At 42.2% G+C, this 19883-nt stretch overlaps 1 protein-coding gene across 4 annotated transcripts in view; it reads left to right on the top strand.

Moving 5' to 3' along the window:
- The window catches only part of ADH5 (alcohol dehydrogenase 5 (class III), chi polypeptide), a 94759-nt gene that overhangs the window by 27798 nt on the left and 47078 nt on the right, over window positions 1–19883 (top strand). For all 4 annotated transcript variants that reach the window (XM_085898964.1, XM_085898961.1, XM_085898963.1 and 1 more), the window contains 3 exons: window positions 3771–3920; window positions 6263–6368; window positions 10113–10281. In XM_085898964.1, coding sequence (XP_085755090.1) covers window positions 3771–3920; window positions 6263–6368; window positions 10113–10281 — 425 coding nt within the window. The remainder of the gene's footprint in view (window positions 1–3770; window positions 3921–6262; window positions 6369–10112; window positions 10282–19883) is intronic.

Below are 19883 nucleotides of genomic sequence, written 5' to 3'. Positions count from 1 at the left end.
TCTCGATTTCTCTCTTTCCTTCTCTCTATCTCCTGTCTTTCACCATTTTCTTCTCCCTCTGTCTTTTTTTAAAATCTTTTTTTCAATCTCTCTCTCCCTCTCCCTCTCCATCTCCCTCTCCCTCTCCCTCTCCCTCTCCCTCTCCCTCTCCCTCTCCCCCTCCCTGCCCCCCCCGCCCCTGTTACCTTCCTGTATGTATTTCCTTATTTTTATAACCCTTTTGAAAATTATTCTATTTATATATCCTGTATCCAACAAGATGATTTGCTGATATACATCAGCTAAAATGGTTTTGCTTCACTTATTTGTCGCTATTACGGTGTTTTACATGTTCAAAAGATCACCAGCAACACTGACAAGACAATGGCACACCACCCAGTGTAACCTTTGCCAAAAACTGCTTTGGCATCACCAACACTCTGTTAATAGAGTATGGTAGATCAAAAAACAGAACCAGTGACAGAATCTGTAGATGTGACGAGCAGTAACTGAACTTTTGTTTCTTGTAGTACTCTGTGGACTTCATTTTGATAGCTTCCTCAGTCGATGAAGAAAGAAAACATAATTGTTTACACTATTCTTTACTTGGACAAAATGTTGCTTTATCATAAAATTAATATTTTGCGATGCAAATGTTCAAGTTCTAAATATCTTTATTAATAAAAGCACTCTCTGTCTGTCCTCTCTCTCTCCCTCTCCCTCTCCCTCTCTCTTTCCCCCCCCTCTTTTCCCCCCTCTTTTCCCCCCCCTCTTTCCCCCCTCTTCCCCCCCCTCTTTCCCCCCTCTTTCCCCCTCTTCCCCCCCTCTTTCCCCCCTCTTTCCCCCCTCTTTCCCCCCTCTTTTCCCCTCTTTTCCCCCTCTTTTCCCCCCTCTTTCCCCCTCTTTTCCCCCCTCTTTTCCCCCTCTTTCCCCCTCTTTTCCCCCCTCTTTTCCCCCTCTTTTCCCCCTCTTTCCCCCTCTTTTCCCCTCTTTTCCCCCTCTTTCCCCCTCTTTCCCCCTCTTTTCCCCCCTCTTTCCCCCTCTTTCCCTCTTTCCCCTCTTTTCCCCCTCTTTTCCCCTCTTTTCCCCCTCTTTTCCCCCTCTTTTTCCCCCTCTTTTCCCCTCTTTTCCCCCTCTTTTCCCCCTCTTTTCCCCCTCTTTTCCCCCTTTTCCCCCTCTTTTCCCCTCTTTTCCCCTCTTTTCCCCCTCTTTTCCCCTCTTTTTCCCCCTCTTTTCCCCTCTTTTCCCTCTTTTCCCCCTCTTTTTCCCCCTCTTTTCCCCCTCTTTTCCCCCTCTTTTTCCCCCTCTTTTCCCCCTCTTTTTCCCCTCTTTTCCCCTCTTTTTCCCCCTCTTTTCCCCCTCTTTTTCCCCCTCTTTTTCCCCCTCTTTTCCCCCTCTTTTCCCCCTCTTTTCCCTCTTTCCCTCTTTTTTTCCCCTCTTTTCTTTCCCCCTCTTTTCCCCTCTTTTCCCCCTCTTTTCCCCTCTTTTCCCCTCTTTTCCCCCTCTTTTCCCCCTCTTTCCCTCTTTCCCTCTTTCCCCCTCTTTTCCCCTCTTTCCCCCTCTTTCCCCCTCTTTTCCCCCCTCTTTTCCCCCCCTCTTTCCCCCTCTTTCCCCTCTTTTCCCCCTCTTTCCCCCCTCTTTTCCCCCTCTTTTCCCCCTCTTTTCCCCCTCTTTCCCCTCTTTTTCCCCCTCTTTTCCCCCTCTTTTCCCCTCTTTTCCCCCTCTTTTCCCCTCTTTTTCCCCCTCTTTTCCCCCTCTTTTCCCCCTCTTTTCCCCCTCTTTTCCCCCTCTTTTCCCCTCTTTTCCCCTCTTTCCCCCTCTTTTCCCCCTCTTTTCCCCCTCTTTTCCCCCTCTTTTCCCCCTCTTTTCCCCCTCTTTTCCCCCTCTTTTTCCCCTCTTTTTCCCCTCTTTTTCCCCCTCTTTTTCCCCCTCTTTTTCCCCCTCTTTTCCCCCTCTTTTTCCCCCTCTTTTTCCCCTCTTTTCCCCCTCTTTTCCCCCTCTTTCCCCCTCTTTTCCCCCTCTTTTCCCCCTCTTTTTCCCCCTCTTTTCCCCCTCTTTCTCCCTCTTTTCCCCCTCTTTTTCCCCCTCTTTTCCCCCTCTTTTTCCCCCTCTTTTCCCTCTCTTTTTCCCTCTCTTTTTCCCTCTCTTTTTCCCTCTCTTTTTCCCTCTCTTTTTCCCTCTCTTTTTCCCTCTCTTTTTCCCTCTCTTTTTCCCTCTCTTTTTCCCTCTCTTTTTCCCTCTCTGTTTCTCTCTCTTTTTCCCTCTCTTTTTCCCTCTCTGTTTCCCTCTCTGTTTCCCTCTCTGTTTCCCTCTCTGTTTCCCTCTCTGTTTCCCTCTCTGTTTCCCTCTCTGTTTCCCTCTCTGTTTCCCTCTCTGTTTCCCTCTCTGTTTCCCTCTCTGTTTCCCTCTCTTTTTCTCTCACCACTTCATACATCATCACCAAACTTGAGAGGCATAATTAACAGTCTTACGATTCTGCTTACTTATTACCTCCATCACCGAAGGTAGATGCAGGTTATGTTTTTACCCCTGTCTCTTTCTTTGTGTGCAGGATATCTCAAAAAGTTGTGGACGGATTCGGATGAAATTTTGTGGACAGGTTGGGTGTGTGACGAGGACAAACGAATTAGATTTTGGTGAAGATCTGGATCCGGATCTGGCTACTAGAATTTTATAAGTGATTCTTCACCATTGAGAGATGATGCGAAACCAATGTATAGCACGATATCTCAAAAAGTTATTGGGCCCGATATGTTCTGCTGGATCAGGCATTGCATGGCGGAGGTATGCACTCTACCAAGCGTCCTTCTAGTTTTATGTAAATTTCCTTACAGTTCCAAGGTTTATACCATCTGGCCCATATGGAGGTAGAGCTTTCTCAAAGTGTTTGCTCTGTTGAATGACATTATCGGTGGCGATTCCAGAAACGCTTTATCATGGGTTTGCTGCTTCCGATCTTGTTGTTCTTATTCTATGACCCTCATATCCTATCAAATCCTATATCATCCTATCACTTATCGTTCAGATGTATGTCCCAGGTGATCTATTAGAGTATGTAGCTCTCTAACTCCCTCCCCCCCCCCCAAATTGGTTTTTTTTCTCACCTTCCCCTGCACACGAGTGTGTACACACACACACACACACACACACACACACACACACACACACACACACACACACACACACACACACACACACACACACACACACACACACACACACACGTGTTTACATTTACAATGGCACCTATATCTTTACACTTAACTGCAAACTGATTATTTTGCTCATTTCCAGTAATCTTAAAATCCAGCAACTTTTCCTTGCCCATTCCAAGCAATATAAGAGGGATCAATCCCACCACCCCCCCCCCCCCTTTGAAAATCTTTCAGAGTTTATATATTATGGAATGAGAAAACAAACACTCAACTCAACTTCTTAGCAAAAATGATATGTCTTCCCAGCTCTTAAAGATGTAATTTATTGCTGTAATTTTCAGTTACAATTCCCCTCCCTTCCCCCTCCCACTTGAAACTGTTATTGAAGTTGGCTTGTTTCGGAGTGAAGGAGGGGTAGCCAAATAATTTGCCTTGCAGTATCATATCAAATGCCGACTGATCATAATACTCTAAAATGTCAAATGTGTGAAAATGGAATGAACACCTCCATTCAAATCTGCACGTCTTCATGAGTTTCCTCATCGAGATGACAAGGGGGATCTTGGGTTTGTCAATATTGTGTTTTAACCACCCATTATTTGCTGAATCATTTTAGTTTCTGTTTACCTGCATCAGGGCATCCAGTTGTGCTCACAGCCTGTGCAGGAAGTGCTGCCGTGTCATGAGTTGGTGTATCTCACGTCTGACTCACCACATGTCCTGTCAGAATTGCATCCTTCACACTGCTATGTCATCGGAGGCTTGGTCGATCATAATCACCATAAGGTATATATAGGTACACAGAGGATTGAAAATGTTTAATTCACTGCAATCCAGTCGTCAGAGAGAAAATGTATGACAAATGGCACATCTTCATGAGCAACTTTGTACCACTGCCACACTGTTCCTGTCTGCATCTGATATTGCTCATTTGGTGTGCATATATTGTTCTCAGCTTGGGATTATGGGTCTGCCATATTTGAGTCTGTTATTAATAAAGATCCCTTTTTAAAACAGACAATGATCAAATTTTGAACAAGACAGTTATGAAACAAGAACAGTACCAAAGGAACTATCCTGCCACCTGACAGTGCATTTTGTGACATATAAACCAGGTGGAGGTTTGAATGTTGGAGATAAACTGTATTGCTGGTGGTAAAGTTAGTCTGCCAAGTCTGAAGAGGGCCCTATTCTTATTTATTTGTTTTCTTTTCTTCTACTTCTTCTTGTATTATTTTTGCTTCGAAGGATATTGGAAGTAAGGATTGATATTATTACCCCACGTTAAAAGATATGAGAAGACCCCTACAGATGACCTACAAAGGGATCTTTACATCATTACCTGCGCCACCAAAAGTGGCCAGCGGTTATGTTTTCACCCGTCTGCTTGTTTGTCTGTTTGTTTTTCTGTCGGCAGGATATCTCAAAAAGTTGTGGACGGATTCAGACGAAATTTGGTGAACAGGTTGAGTGTGTGACAATGGCAAATTGATTAGATTTTTGTGAAGATGTGAATCTGGATCAGGCAACAAGAGTTTAAGTGATTCTTTGCCATTGAGTGATTGTGATACAAATGATAGAAACACTATATCTCAAAACATGCATGGATTCAGATGAAACTTGGTGGATGGGTTGGGTGTTTGACAAGGACGAATTGATTCAATTTTGGTGAAGATCTGGATCTGGATATGAGAAAAAAATTTTAAGCAATTCTTCACCATTGAGAGATGGGGCCAAAAATGATATAGAGCCGTTAACCACACACATTTTGGTGTGATTGGCCTTTTGGAAATTGTGCCGCCACGGTCCAGCCCTCACCAGGCCGATTCCATCCATCCATTGGGACCATACTCTGTGCAGAGTGTTGGTGCTGCCTAAGCAGTCTCCTTGGCTCTTGGTCACAATCCTGGACAGTTCGCCTCTCCGACACAGGATACCAGCAAGCTGGCACTCATTTTGACGACCTAGGAAGGATGACAGGCAGAGTCAACCACACCTGGTATCAATTCAAAAGCTGAGTGGGATTTGAACTCTGGATCCTCAGATCCCAAGCCCACCACCATAACCATGAAGCCAACACCAGGCATACCTGGCCAATTAACAGGTGTTATCCCACCCACCCCTCTCTCCCTTCCTATTCTGATGCATAGTTGTACAGTTATGCCTACTTTTCATGGAATCCTTTCAAGTTGTGAAAATTTTACGTAGTCATGGATCTTCCCACTACAAAATGCAGTAGATTTGTGTTTAAACCAAGTCCTGAGCTTGAGCCAAAACCAATTTGGAGTTTGGCTGTCTGAAAATACTGTTGTGTCCATGCCGATTAACGCTGATGCTGGACGGATGGACCGAGCTGGCTTTTACTCCCTTGGACTGCGTTCTAACAATGGCATCTTTGCGTGTGAATCGCAAGAAGCATACGATGCTCTTAACCATCGCAAAACCAATGGGTTTATTTCCCAAGCAAATTAACGGGATGGTGATTGCGACAGTGGAGGCGACGACGGGTTGAGGTGGGAAAGAAAGGGAGGACATTGAATCGATAATAAATTAATAATTATATAGAATGACAATAAAAACCTATGGTGCCACGCACCAGACTTCTTTACAGATAGGGAAAGGGAACGGACTCTTCGGGTTAGGGTTATGGTTAGGGCTCCTCCAGCACATGCTTCCACACCTAATCTAACCTAATTTACATCGAGAGAAATGTGGTCTTACCCCCCACCTTGAACCCCCTCCCCCAGATATGCTACCCAGACAGAAACCATACTTGGCACACCATTTGGCAACATGAAAAATTCTGTTCAGTCATCAGTAGTTTTTTAATTTTTGAAGCACATACAGTATAAACAAATAAATATATAAATTAACTTTTATATTATAGAATAAACCTATGGAGTGTCTGTACCACCCCTCCATAGGAAGTTACGAGTGGGGTGATACAACTTTTCGGAATACCCTCATCAACCAATGAATTTATTTTTCTGGTCCCCCCCTTCCCTACAAGCTTGATGTCGAAAGTTTGAATTTAATCCGAGCTGAGGATTGTTAAGCGATGTTTATAGTTTATAGTTGGATGTTTAGTAAAGTTTTGTTTCTTTACCAATGTCCATTGTATCTCTCAGGGAGTGTGCCTACAGAAAGCAGAGTGTTTGGGACTTGCACACGCCCAACTCCCCCTTGACTCTTACGTCAAGATGAGCAGCCGCAAGGTTCTTGCTGTTAATCATGGTACGTGTGCACCGTTTATATTTTCCTTTGAAAACCTTTCATTGATTCATCCAAAGTTTAACAAAACCTTGCAATGACTCAGGTTTTTTTGTTTTTTTTTTGTCTTGTAAGCATCATCTCATTCTTGGTTTCTTCTTCTTTTTTATTTTATTTATAAATAGACACACCATACAGACATGAAGACAAATTAAAATGTAAACAAACACCAATCAAACAAAACATGCCAAAAGCAGCAAATGACGTATGTAGGGAGCTTCTGGAACTGCTGTCTCTTTCTTTTAATGGCATCAAACAAAAAGAGACACAAAGAGCCAGTATATGTGAAGATTAGACTGAATTAAAAGCCAGCTTCTCTCTGTCCTGGGTACAAAAAGATAGCTGGGTGCAAATGTTAACTTTTTTAGATCCTCATGGAGGATCTCTAAGTCTTACTCACGTTGTTGTTCTTGTGGACTTTTTTGTTTCACAGCCTACACTTTTCATCGAAACTTCCTGAAACTTGGCATATATATGTAAAAATACCCACGCGCAGACAGTAACCATCTCCGATTTTGGAAATTCTTCCTAGAAAAAAAGTTGACGTCATAATATCGCCGCTATTAGAAATCGCCTATACCATTATTTCCGAAACTAGGCAAGCTGTTTGAATATTGTTTGCGGGAATCAAGCCGGGCATGAGCACAGATAATTTATCGCAAACCTGATACATCACAATGACGTCATATTCGTTTTTATGACGTCATCATTAAGAGGACGAGGATCTTAGCTCATTTGAGCTTGTGATTTGAATACTAACTTTCAAAAACTTTTAACTTTTTTGAAGTTCAATTATCGTGAAATCTGGAGTGCATGTCGTTACCAGCTCACGTTAAGTCTTGACAAATGCTGTTTTTATTTTGCTTTGATCAGCTGTTGTGTGGTGTCGGATCTGGAGTTCACTTATAAAAGATGATTCATTCGTTACTCTGCTTATCTTGGTATCGACAAAATTTTTGATCTCTAAAGTTTACTTTTCATTCCCCATCAGTGATTGTATTCCATTTGAGGCACATATATCATTCACTTAATTATTCGACTAAAAATATGACCTCAACTTTTGTTTATGAAAGGCAGAGTAATGCATGTCAATTATTAATTTTGAAGGGTACATATTGTTGTGGGAATGACTTATAAGTGGGTAACTTTTCATTGTGTAGGATAGTTATTTCCTGTATTGCATTTATCACCATAAGTGTGATGCAATTTAATTGTGATACAAGATGAGCATCGTTTTATGTGTGGAAAGCTGCTGTCTTCCCTTTCTTAATGTGTGTGTCCAAAACTGCCATCCTTTTATACGCTTTTTAATGTTCTCATCTTTGTAATCTGTCTTTTATGTTATTTAAATAGGAACCCCAGGCCATTGGACACAAGTTTTGGCGTGAAGCCGCGGGATCGGTAAAAATGTGCATCCCTGCCATATTGATAGAACTTGCACGAAGCTCAAGGGTGGGGCGTGTCTTGATTGATGGCTGGAACACCAATCGGTGCAGGGCAGCCGACACAGAGCTATGTTACGGGGAGGAGTGTAACCAGAGGGGATAAAGATGGGGGAAACCGGGGGTGAGACGAATGAGATTTTGGATTATGTACTTGAACACTGCATGGAGTACTATACGAGTCTCGACAAAGTATACAAAAAAAATGGAGAGGGTGCCCCAAAGACGCCCCTTATCTGGGACGTCGTTTGGTTTAGGGCCGTTCCTGCTTGCAGTGAAAGGCTGTGTGGGTTTTGTGCATGGTCGGCACAACAGATGCCCCTGCTGCTCAGCACTTGTCCCCTCACCCCCACCGAAATATCCACAACCTGTTGTGATCAGCCTGAGCTGCTGCCTTGTGAATGTTTAAACCGTGCCTGCCTGGGCGATTGAGCCGTGTCAAGGTTCCTCCACGTTGCACTACCGGGCACAGCCAGGGAATTTCTGTCTTGTCCTTTCTATCGCTTGTCATATGAAAGAGATCTTAAGGAGTAGTTACCCCATGAACGCGAAGCGAAAAGCAGTATTAAGCATTTGGTTCACTCTCTGTCCATCCTTCTGTAAGTCTGCAAACGTCAATTTATGATCGAGGAACAACTTTAATTTCAACTGAATATTGCATTTTGAACACGAATCAGAACATGAATCAGAAAATTAACCTGTAGTTTAGTAATACTTTGCCTTTGAATTTGTGCTTATCGCAAATGCACAGAGAAGAACGAGATAATGTTTTCCTGTCTGCTTGCCTGGCAGTCAAACAAAATGGAAAATCATTCCAAATGGGAAACTTACTGTTGTTAAGGGCATCATGAAGGATACAAACAACAGGCACAAATAACTCATGTAATGTGTTAAATTAGGTGGTGTAAAAGTGCATCAATGGTGCTAATCTTGCGGAATTAAGTTTTTTTTTTTTATACGTCCTTTAAAATCATTATTTTATATCAATGGAATTGTATACTTGAACACTGCATGGGGTAAGGTGTGATTTAATCTTCCGTTCATTAAACGGAATCTCGTTTCAATATATGAATTAAAAATCAATATATTTAAGGTTATTATGAACTCTAGTTTAATTAAGAATCTTCTGTTTATTCGTTGACTCATGGGCGCATATTTGAGGTAGTGGTTTTCAGTATTGTATTGCTTCCAATTGTATTCTCGCCCCATCTGTGTCAAATACATTATAAAAAAACCACTTGATCTCGGAGTGCATTTGAGGGTTGCTGATCGTGATTCGAGCGATTAGCGCCCTGAACAAGGCTGTGTGCCTATGCCCAGCGACTCCGCTCGCGGTCCCATGAGACAACAGGAGTACAGCACCGATCAGCGTGATGGTTGGCTGGATCTGTGGTTCCTTTAGGATTAGGTGCGAACAAGTCCGTGATCTGACCCAGAACGATCAAATCAGTCGGCTATCATGACCATTTTGATGCGGTTCGTCAGCATTCGAAGCAACTGGACAAACCCGACAAACTGCAATAATATCTGCATGGCATTGGTAATCAATACCCATAAACATGTATTTCCTGCTTCAATGTATTATCTGAAAATATATGGCAGCAAGAGAGATAACAAAGCCGGTGGTAGGTAAATCATTACGATGTTTCTGGTCGATAAAAGCATTTCGCCTGTTAAAGTTTGATGGTCTGTGTGTGTGTGTGTGTGTGTGTGTGTGTGTGTGTGTGTGTGTGTGTGTGTGTGTGTGTGTGTGTGTGTGTGTGTGTGTGTGTGTGTGTGTGTGTGTGTGTGTGTGTGTGTGTGTGTGTGTGTGTGTGTGTGTGTGTGTGTGTGATGATCGCCTGCCAATGAATGACAGCTGTTGTGTCGTGCAGCAATGATATTTTGACAAACGAGCCTTTTAATAATGATACCCTGTACTGGCTGAGTGTGCATCTTAAACAATTACCGTATTTCCTGAAAGAGGATGAAAACTTTGATGCCCTGGGAAATACATTAAAGTAAAGTATAACATTAGAGTATAACAAGTTGTGATCATATTTGCAGTACAAATAGACTCATGTGAATTCTGACACCAAAAAATACTCAGCATAAAACACCGTGCTGTCTTCCAAAATTGCAATTGTTATGATTGTGTAGGCCAGATATCAAGCTGAATCAAGTAAGTACAGTACGAGAACTGGCTTTGTGGCTGCAACTGTCTTTTTAAATGGTTTATTTATATAATCCTCACGATTAACTGCTTTTGGCCCATTACCTTTGGCAGTGTTTGAGATACTCCTGAAGTTTTTGGAATTGCAAGATTGGAAAGAAGCCTTCTTTAGAATATTGCCTGATCGCAAGAACCCAGTTGCGATTTCCTTGAAGCCTGCAGGCTGTATATCTGATGAATCAGAGGTTGTGAAAGAGGGAGACGAGGATCCTCAACAAAAGAGGTGTGAGGTGGTATCAAATCCTGTTGCAATAAGTTGACAACATGAAAAAGGATATATTATTGATTCTACGAGTTTTGAATATACAGATTTAGTATTGTCATGGTGGGATTAATCTGGTCTTGTTGAAAGTTGTCCAACGTAACAGATAAAAAGTAATTTAATGGACCCAACGAGGGAAAATAATGAGCACTTGCTTTTATGCTGCATTTCTACCTGTACCTCTCTTCTACTCTCATGTTCTCTCTTTTTTTTGTAACTGCATTTATCTAACTTGGTATAATCAGTGCCTTACTGTCCCAAATAGTGTAATTACAAGACCATTACCTTTTTGGTCTTTTGGAGCTACGTGACCCTGGAAGCTCTTGACAGATGTCTGGCATGAACCTTCTTTTCAAAATCTCACACCTTGTTCCATGGTGCCAAATATATAAGAAAGTGAAGGTTTTTGCATCGTGAGGGACAAGTCTGTTTGCTCTGCACCATTTCATTGTAAAATATACCCCATGAGGTGATAACTTGCAGTTAGAGTTGTAGCTTTCGTCAGCAAACACAGGTACCCAGAACTGTTGTCCTAAACATATTTGAGGTTTGCTGAGTGTGCATTTAGATGCTTTTATTAATTTGTATTGTGTGCTTTTTATTTATTTATTATTTTTTAATTACAGCTATCCAAGACTCGTGGAGGACCTTGTATATATTGAATGTATGGCAAGGAAATTAGCAAGTATTAGTGTAGTTTTATAGGCATTACCAGAACTTAAAGAGACAGTAGACAAATCGATGCACAACATGAGACTTGAATCTAGGCTCCGGATACTGTATTATGAGCGATGTGTTTAGATGGGAACAGCAAACAGGCTAGTTTGTTTGTTGATGTTTTGTCTGATTAATAGGGTTCAAATTTGATGCGGGTGCAGCGGACTGAGTGCTTACATGCTGTTCCAGGCTTGTAAAAGGCCACTTGTTCAGGCCTGCTGTGTTATTTCAATTTTGACACAAACCTACTTCTTTGCCTGTGATGTAATTCCTCAAAATGCATTCCGACTTTCATCAGTAGCAGGCACCTAGTCGCTCGTGGGAGCCCAGGTATGGTGATGAAGGAACGGATGATTATAAGACGATGTCGTGGATAGAATTGACAGAGGAGAAGGAAAAAAAAAAAAAGAGTGGTCTTCATTTAGCCGGAAATGCTTTGCACACAAAAGTAGGAAGACATAGTATCAAAGAAAGTTGCACGAGACTGAAAAAAATCTGGAGAGGGTAGACAGTGACAAAACAAACAGTGAATTGATACTGACGGCGATGTGGAGAATGTGGAAATGGAAGATTTAGAAATCCCTGCAGAGATGTCTGAAACAGATCAAGAGGAAAAAAAAACTGAGTGAAGAGGATGATTTTGAAAAGCATCAACAGCAGATAGACATAGTTGTACAAGAAGCATTGGAAAGTGGACATTGTAAGGAGGTACAGTGGAATTTCCCCGACTTGGCACCTCGAGGGACTGGCCCAAAAGTGCCAACTTCGAGAAGTTGCCAAGTCCGAGAAGTTGGGAGTTCCCCGCAAGAGTGCCAACAAAAAAAAACAATGGAACGGTGAAGTGATTTATACAATTTATGTACATTTATTAACACACAAGATATATGTCCAATAACTTCCATTTAAAAGTCTTAGCAAGATATACAATAGTGTTTATTTAAAATTAGCAAATTACGTACAGGTATCTTCATTATTACATGTAACAATAATTTTATTAGCTGTTCTGGCGAATGAATAAAGACATCAAGTCCGTCTGGCGGGAAGAAGTCACAAATTTTTCTAGCAAAGAATTGTTCATCTGTGTGATAAGCTGCACAAAATCGGGCATATTCTCTCGTAGAAAAAGTCTCTGAGCTTGTCCATCATTTCAATCGCTTGTCACGTTGTTATTGTCAGGGATGGTTCGTTTTCCGCCTCGTAGGGTTTATTCTAACGTGCAGTTGTACCCCTTTTGTGCAGTTGTAAATTCAAAATGTGCAGTTGTAAATCCAGATTTGTGCAGTTGTCAATTTGTTCTTTGTTTGAATTTGCATGGCGAGGGTGTCATAAACTAGGAAGGAACCACAATAGACGTCACTGATAGTCTGATAGCTGACCAAAACTTTTTTTTTATTAACCTTACAATATAATGCAATCATACATATTACATAAATCATAATATATGACATAGACTACCACATTTCACATTACAAATTATATCTTAAACAGTGAGGATTATCAAACGTATTTACAGTAGATGTGAAACCACAAGTGGTTGCTCATAGTCACACAAAGAACAAAATCATAAACCTGAGCCTGAGGTTGACTATGACTAACATTAGAGCCAAGTTTCAGGTAAGTCCAACTCGCTAGCTGTCTTTGGCATGAGTAAGATTAAACAAAATCTGTAGAACTTAACGAAAATGAACATTTGAACCTGTCGAAGTAAGCAAAACTGTAAGAAGTTAGAATTTCTTGACCTTCTTCTGAGGTGGTACCTCCACCTCGTCAGGCTCGTCATCCTCTACTTTGTGTTCTGCTTCTGTGAAAACTCCCTTGAAGTGGACTTGAAACTTTGCTTTGTCATGGCTTTTGTTTCTGCGTGCCTTTGATGACAGCCAAATCATAACCGCCTCCCTTGGATCAAATGCTTCTAATGGTGGCATGTTGTAATGTATGTACAAATACAGATTTTCCGTCTCCACTGACATTCTTGATCTTTCACATATTTTCAGAGCATTGCTGCTACTTATAAGATGCTCAACATCTGCTGAATGAGGCTTGGCAGCCACAACTCTGCTTAATGCCTTCACCAGATTTGGAAAGAGTTCTTTAGATACCAGATACTTGACCAGCTTGTTGAGAGTTGAGTCTTTTCCTTGTCCAGAAGACACAAGATCTTGGTATTCCATACCGAGTTCCTCAAGGTCCAAATCTGGGCATATCAGCTGATGAACAGCCTTGATGTCAGCATCTTGTAACTTCAAGAAAGGCACCAGTACCTCCAACATGTGCTTGTCAATGTCACTGTCAAACCGCTGTACCAGGAACTCTGACAGGGATTGCACAAGCTCGTTTTGTATGGCTGCATTGTCCCTTTTGCCACGAACAAAGAGGTGGTGGTCTTTGCTTCGGCGTCCTCTTTCCTCACCTGTAAACACATAATCACATATATATTTAGATTATATTGGTTGTAATCGTTCATCTCCCATTAAAATTAAAAATTGATTGGAATCTGAGATATTACATTCCATTAAAAAGTGAATTTCATCTTCAACTTTCCCGCTATTGTACAGAGCGCATTTTCTATCACACAGTGCAGTTTATGGTTTATTAAAACCGCCGGTTTCCACAGCAAGCGGTAAACATCCTGATCGTAATTTAAAAAGAATACGTCGGTGGTCATAGAGTTAGAATGGTTTAAAATTTGACGAATTGTTCTTATCGATAGTTACGAAAAAACTTTTAAAGACGAAAAGGCTCACCAAGTGTGATATTCTTCAGTCTGTCAGTGGCATGCCCCGCTTCCTCTGTGGACTCCAGTTGTGTCTACAAGGTGGCAACCCAGCCACCCAGCAGTGGAGTTTCCTTGAGTTTCGCCAGGTTTGATGTCACAAGAGATGTTTCAATATCCAAGTTAAGCAGGGTCACACTGTCCGACTGAATCTTCTTCTGGAATCGTGAAAACACAGCTCGTACATCGGCAACAAATGCCATTAGCTCAAGCACAGATTTGGTGGTCAATAGCATCAGGAAACCATTAGCTGCTTTGTCTTCCGATTCCCGGAAGTATAGAACCAGAACATGCCATGAAGTCAAGATTGTATTGACAAGAGATAATGTGAACTCTGTCCAGCGTATTTCAAACACCCTTGCCAAGGCACAGCACTTCAGTCCTTGTTTGACTGCAAGGGCATTCAACTCTCTTGTTCTCACCCCTGAGGTGTGGAAGAATGATGATATCCCACTGAGTGTTTGGATCAGATGACTGATTTCATTTATGCCGTATTTTCCAGTGATTGATTTCCATGCAAGTTGGGACCTATGAACTGCACACCAAATCTTCATCTTTGGAACCTCTGACTCAATTCTGTCAAATGCTGCCCAAATCCCATTCTTGTCACAAGTGTTCACACTTGCTCCATCTGTCACTATGGAAAACATATTGGAGAATATCTTTTGGGTTGCTTCTTTGCCAACAGTGTTATTGCAAGCCTGTTCCACCGCATTGAACACACCATGAGCTCCCCTAGTCTCAGATTCATGAGCACCAAGGAAAATGGTATCTTCATCCCCACTCACGGTTATCAACTTAGCCAACACATAAATCTTATCTACCTGGGTTCTGTCCACGGAGCCGTCACACCTGAGTGAAATGGCAATGGAATTGTGAATCTTTTGGGATAGTGCTTGTCTATCTGACTCTACAATGCACTTGAGCAACTCGACGTGGCTCGCCGGGGTCACATACTGGAGGTCCTTGTCAAGCTTTACTTCCTGGGAGGGATCATTGAAGCTGAAGCTGTGTGACTTTCTGTAAGTCACTACTCTCATGGGGAAGGAATTTGCAGATAGAGACAGCTTCTTGTCATCTCTGTACACCAGAATTAGTAGACTGCCAATTTTGTTTGCAAGGTCTTCATTTGCTGTTGATATTAATTTATCCAAATGAGAGACTTGCGCAACTTCCATCCTGGAAAGTGAATCTAGTCTTTGTTTTTTCATGACTTGTCTGTGCATTTCAGATTTAACATGAACATCTGTGACGGCTTTTCGGTACACAGTTCCTCTGGGTCGGGTGATAGGAGGTAATTTCCCCTTTGGCGCATACCTTTTCACAACATGAGACTCCTTCATACAAGGATCACAGTAAACTAAGTGTCTCCCATGTCTGTGAAGGTGGACAAAACATCTTTGATCACTGTTGGTTGTAGATGGATTTGAGTTATCTGCTGGAGGGTCATTTGTGTTTTCACTACCTTCAGAAGTACTTCTTTCCAATTTGTATTCTCTTGATTCATCTTCTACACTTTCTATGTCTGCCTCAGACTGTTTGTCTTCATCTGCAGCTGTTGATGTACCTGGCATGGTATCATCATCCTCACCAGGTTTGGATGCTACACCACCAGCTGGACTAAACCATTTCCTGATATCCATTCTGACCGATGACCATGCCTGTCAAAAAAGAATTATATAATTTACCTCACATATACTAAAAACAGTATCTATTTGTTTATTTATTAACTTACTTATTTATTTAGTTTTTAGTCTATTTGTTTATTTTTATATATATATATATATATATATATATATATATATATATATATATGTATGTATATATGTATGTATATATGCATGTATATATATATGTATATATATATATATATATATATATATATATATATATATGTATATATATATGTATATGTATATATATATATATATATATATATATATATATATATATATATATATATATATATATATATATATATATATATATAGTCTGAAAAGAGACGTTACAAAAGGTATGGGTGACTGGTATATTTTGGTTTGCGGATATGTATCACGTGACGATGATTCATACCAAGAGTTACAGCAGCCCACTCTTAAATGTGTGTGTAATTAATTAGATATCGTTTTCTTGCAAAATAGCCATATATGGCAGATTGACAGATGAAACTGGTCAAGACACCCCTCAGAATGCACCACAGAGCATCCAGAAATCAAATATTTTCTGGGGGAGACCCCCCAGAGCCACCCGGCAGGAGGGGATACCCCTCCCACACCCTCCCGCGCTCTGCGCGCCTTGCCCTCCGGGCCTCGGCGCTGCTACGCGCCATGACTGCTGAGCCGTCGTGCTTGGCTGCTTCGCAGCCTCCATTTTTTTTCCCGCCCCTGCCTTGCATCAGAGTTTGTGCAGTTGTAAATTTTCCTTAGAATAAACCCTGCCGCCTCGTCATCGTTGTCATCATCAGTGGGCAGTGACTGTCGTCCTCCGTACAGTTGATGTCACTGGTGATGAGTTCGTTGTCACACGCCACGTATTCGATGGGAGTATCGTCTCCAGACCCGGTTGCGCATTGAAGCCGTCGAACGAGATCGGCCAAAGGCATCTCGTCTTCTGGATCATCTGTGAACGTATCCGTGAAACCAGAGCAACTGAAGCAGGATGTAATGTGTTTGAAGCAGCGGGGTTTTTCAGACCTTCCAATGATCAAAGGCTTTTCAAACTCGCCTTTCATGTTGACACAAAGCATCACAATCAGGCGTTCCTTCGATCGTTTGCCGCCCTTACAGTCTGTACCACGGACGCACAGTGTTTTGTCTGGCAGAGCTCAGTAAAACAGTCCACTTTCGTCAAGGTTGAAAATGTCTTTTGGATCCTACAATTCAATAATTCCGGGCAATCTTTCTTTCCACTGGTCTACAGTCTCTAACTTCACCACTCAGAACAGCACAGTTTATGTTGTGGCGAGTTGAGTCCAAACATCGAACTTGAGTTGAACTGTCATTAAACCATGCCTACATTGTTAATTGGGCCTATCACCTTGAAAGTTTTCTTCACTGCCAAGTCCGAGAAGTTGATTGGTTAATTGAGACCAGCTTTTGGGTGCCAAGTGCTAGAAACGAGAAGTGCTAAGTCTGGGAAGTTCTGTCAATAAGAAATTGCATTAGCTTCGGTCATGACCGGCCGAAACCCCCAAGTAGGAGAAGTTGCCAACTCCGAGAAGTGCCAGCTATGGGAAGTTCCACTGTAGTAGCTTCTCCCTCTCTCCCACAGAGAATGGTCATTGCTGAGTGTAGCTCCTCATTCACAGTAGATGACGAACAAAAGCAGGTTGAGAGTAACAGTAGAGGGTTCAAAAGGATTAAACGTTGAATTGACTGTGACATTGTGCTTTACTCTGGTTCGTCAACCTGAACTCGAAGCTTGAAAAAGAGATTGCAGGTTATTACAGTGTGCCAACTAATCAGCAGGTCGGAAAAGAAAAACATGACGGACATAACAATGAAGGGTCAAATTCGGACTTTGAGATGGCCTGGAGGTTTCGCTACATATCTTGTGAATATCCTTGGCCTGCATGTGATCTATGTACAAGCTCCACTTGAAATCTCACATCAATGTTGGACAAGGAGAGACCCGGCTCAAGTCGACCCATCCAAGTGCACTCCAAGTTTAATCAATAGTAGGCCAATGAAGTTTCAGCATCAATGATCAAGGAATGACTGACTGAACCCTCCCCACAAGAGTGCTTGCTCAGCTTTGCCAAACATTTGACATTGCATAGCAAAATGCTTTGTATAAAATCATCAATTTTTTTTGGTAACTTTATTGTAATTTTTTTTTCCTGTAAACGATGTAAAATTTGAAGTGCAAATGTGCACATTGCTGTTGAATTTTAATGCATCATTTGTTCCTTTGTTCTGCAATTTGTAGCCTCGATAAAAGGTGCATTAAACTTTTTTATCTTGCCAAAACGAAGTTTTTGCAAGATATGTTAGTCAACTTGCGTTTTTATTTTTTTGTTTGTCTGTAATCACGTATAAAAAATTCTGCAGAGCACAGTTATCATTGGAAATTTTTGTAACTTCGCATATCAGAGGCCTATAGAGGTCCCTTTCAGCGCATAAAATTTTGAAGGTCAAGGTCAAAGGTCAAGGTCACTTTGTCGCAAATCAGGGGAGTCGACGAAACCCTTATTTTTTGAGTAATTTTAATCGAATCGTCTCCAAACTTTATGGGAAGGTAGTATATGGTCTGGCGCTCAGCTGATTAGTTTTTGGTGGCGATTGGCCTTGACCTTCATGGTTAGCGCCTGAGGTCAAACATATTTGACCCCAAGGTCAAATTTTCAAGTTTTAGGAACCATATCGTGTAGTACCTCAAATTGAACACCTCGATGAGTGCTTTCTGGATATGTCAAGCTTGAGACATTATGACGTCATTTGGTGACGTTATGAGGCAAACACATATTTTTCATGGTTACTCTGTAGAACGATTCTCATCGGAATCTCTCGTAGGCAGATATTCCTCAAGGAGTCACTCCATGTGGATAGCAGCTCTGTTCACCTCAGTGTGACCTTAAAGAAGTCACACTTGGTCACCTTTTGGAAAGATACGGGTCACCCTGCGGGTGACATTGGTTTATTACCTTCGCATTCTGCGAAAGGTTATGTGTTGGTCGCTGTGTATTTATTTATTTGTGTGTGTGTGTGTGTGTGTGTGTGTGTGTGTGTGTGTGTGTGTGTGTGTGTGTGTGTGTGTGTGTGTGTGTGTGTGTGTGTGTGTGTGTGTGTGTGTGTGTGTGTGTGTGTGTGTGTGTGTGTGTGTGTGTGTGTGTGTGTGTGTGTGTGTGTGTGTGTGTGTGTGTGTGTGTGTGTGTGTGTGTGTGTGTTATTCACATAACTCAGAAAGTATTAAACCAAATCGCTTGAAATTTGGTGGGATGATGGGTTATTATCCAAGGAACATTTAATTAGATTTTGGGAGCGATCGGGTCAAAGGTCAAGGTCAAGGTCACGGAAAGGTCAAATTCGTATTTTTACCATAGCGCAGTCAATTTTGATCTAATTGGCATGCAACCGATGCCAAAATGTTCAGAATTCATGGCCCAATCTTGTGATGGGCGACATGACACAATTACGTCATTACCCTTGTTAGCGGTTGGGGGTCAAAGGTCAGTGGGGTCACGACCTTTCAAAATATGCGGTTTTTGTCATAACACGGTCAAATCAAAACCGATTTGCATGAAACCAACACCAAAATGTTCACTGTTCTGTTCCCCCCATTCTCATGCCAAGAAAAAAAAGTAGCGGAGGCGAAGGTATGCGCTCTACCGAGTGCCCATTCTAGTTTTGTTGTTTATTTGTTTTTTTGAATCTTGGCTTCGTGGTGTTTCGAGGTTAACCTGACTTCCCTTCCCTTTACTTAACTGGCTTACTCAATTTACTGCAAGACTAAGGCTTCCTTCAACATGGTTCATTCAAGGCAATCGGGCTGGCAGGGTGGCCGAGAGATGCACACACTCGCCTTTAAGCTGTCTCACCTGGTTCGAATCCCGACCCAGCTATAAACTGTCATCTCAGGGTTCCACAGGCAGGGTGATTCATCAATGTGTGTGAAGTCCTTCGGATGGACGTTGAACTGGGCGTCCCATCTGCCGGCATTAGTTGGTGGACGATCCTAAAGGACATGGTGTCCTTCACGAAGAGTAGGTGAGGTATCGCCGGCACCTTCAATAAATTCCACAAAAAAAAAATCCTATCTTAACTACAAAAGGACGTTGCATCAGTAGCACAACTACACCACAGCCAATTATTCTACTTCCCCCCTCTCCCCCTCCCATTCTCCCCCTCCCACTTTCCCCCTCCCATTCTCCCCCTCCCACTTTCCCCCTCCCATTCTCCGCCTCCCATTCTCCGCCTCCCATTCTCCGCCTCCCACTCTCCGCCTCCCACTCTCCGCCTCCCATTCTCCGCCTCCCATTCTCCGCCTCCCATTCTCCGCCTCCCATTCTCCGCCTCCCATTCTCCGCCTCCCATTCTCCGCCTCCCATTCTCCGCCTCCCATTCTCCGCCTCCCA

This window comes from Eptatretus burgeri, chromosome 10 (genome assembly GCF_056783735.1).
Source record: "Eptatretus burgeri isolate ZD-2024b chromosome 10, Ebu_testis_v1, whole genome shotgun sequence".
NCBI lineage: Eukaryota > Metazoa > Chordata > Myxini > Myxiniformes > Myxinidae > Eptatretus > Eptatretus burgeri.
This window is presented reverse-complemented; position numbering and strand designations above follow the sequence as displayed.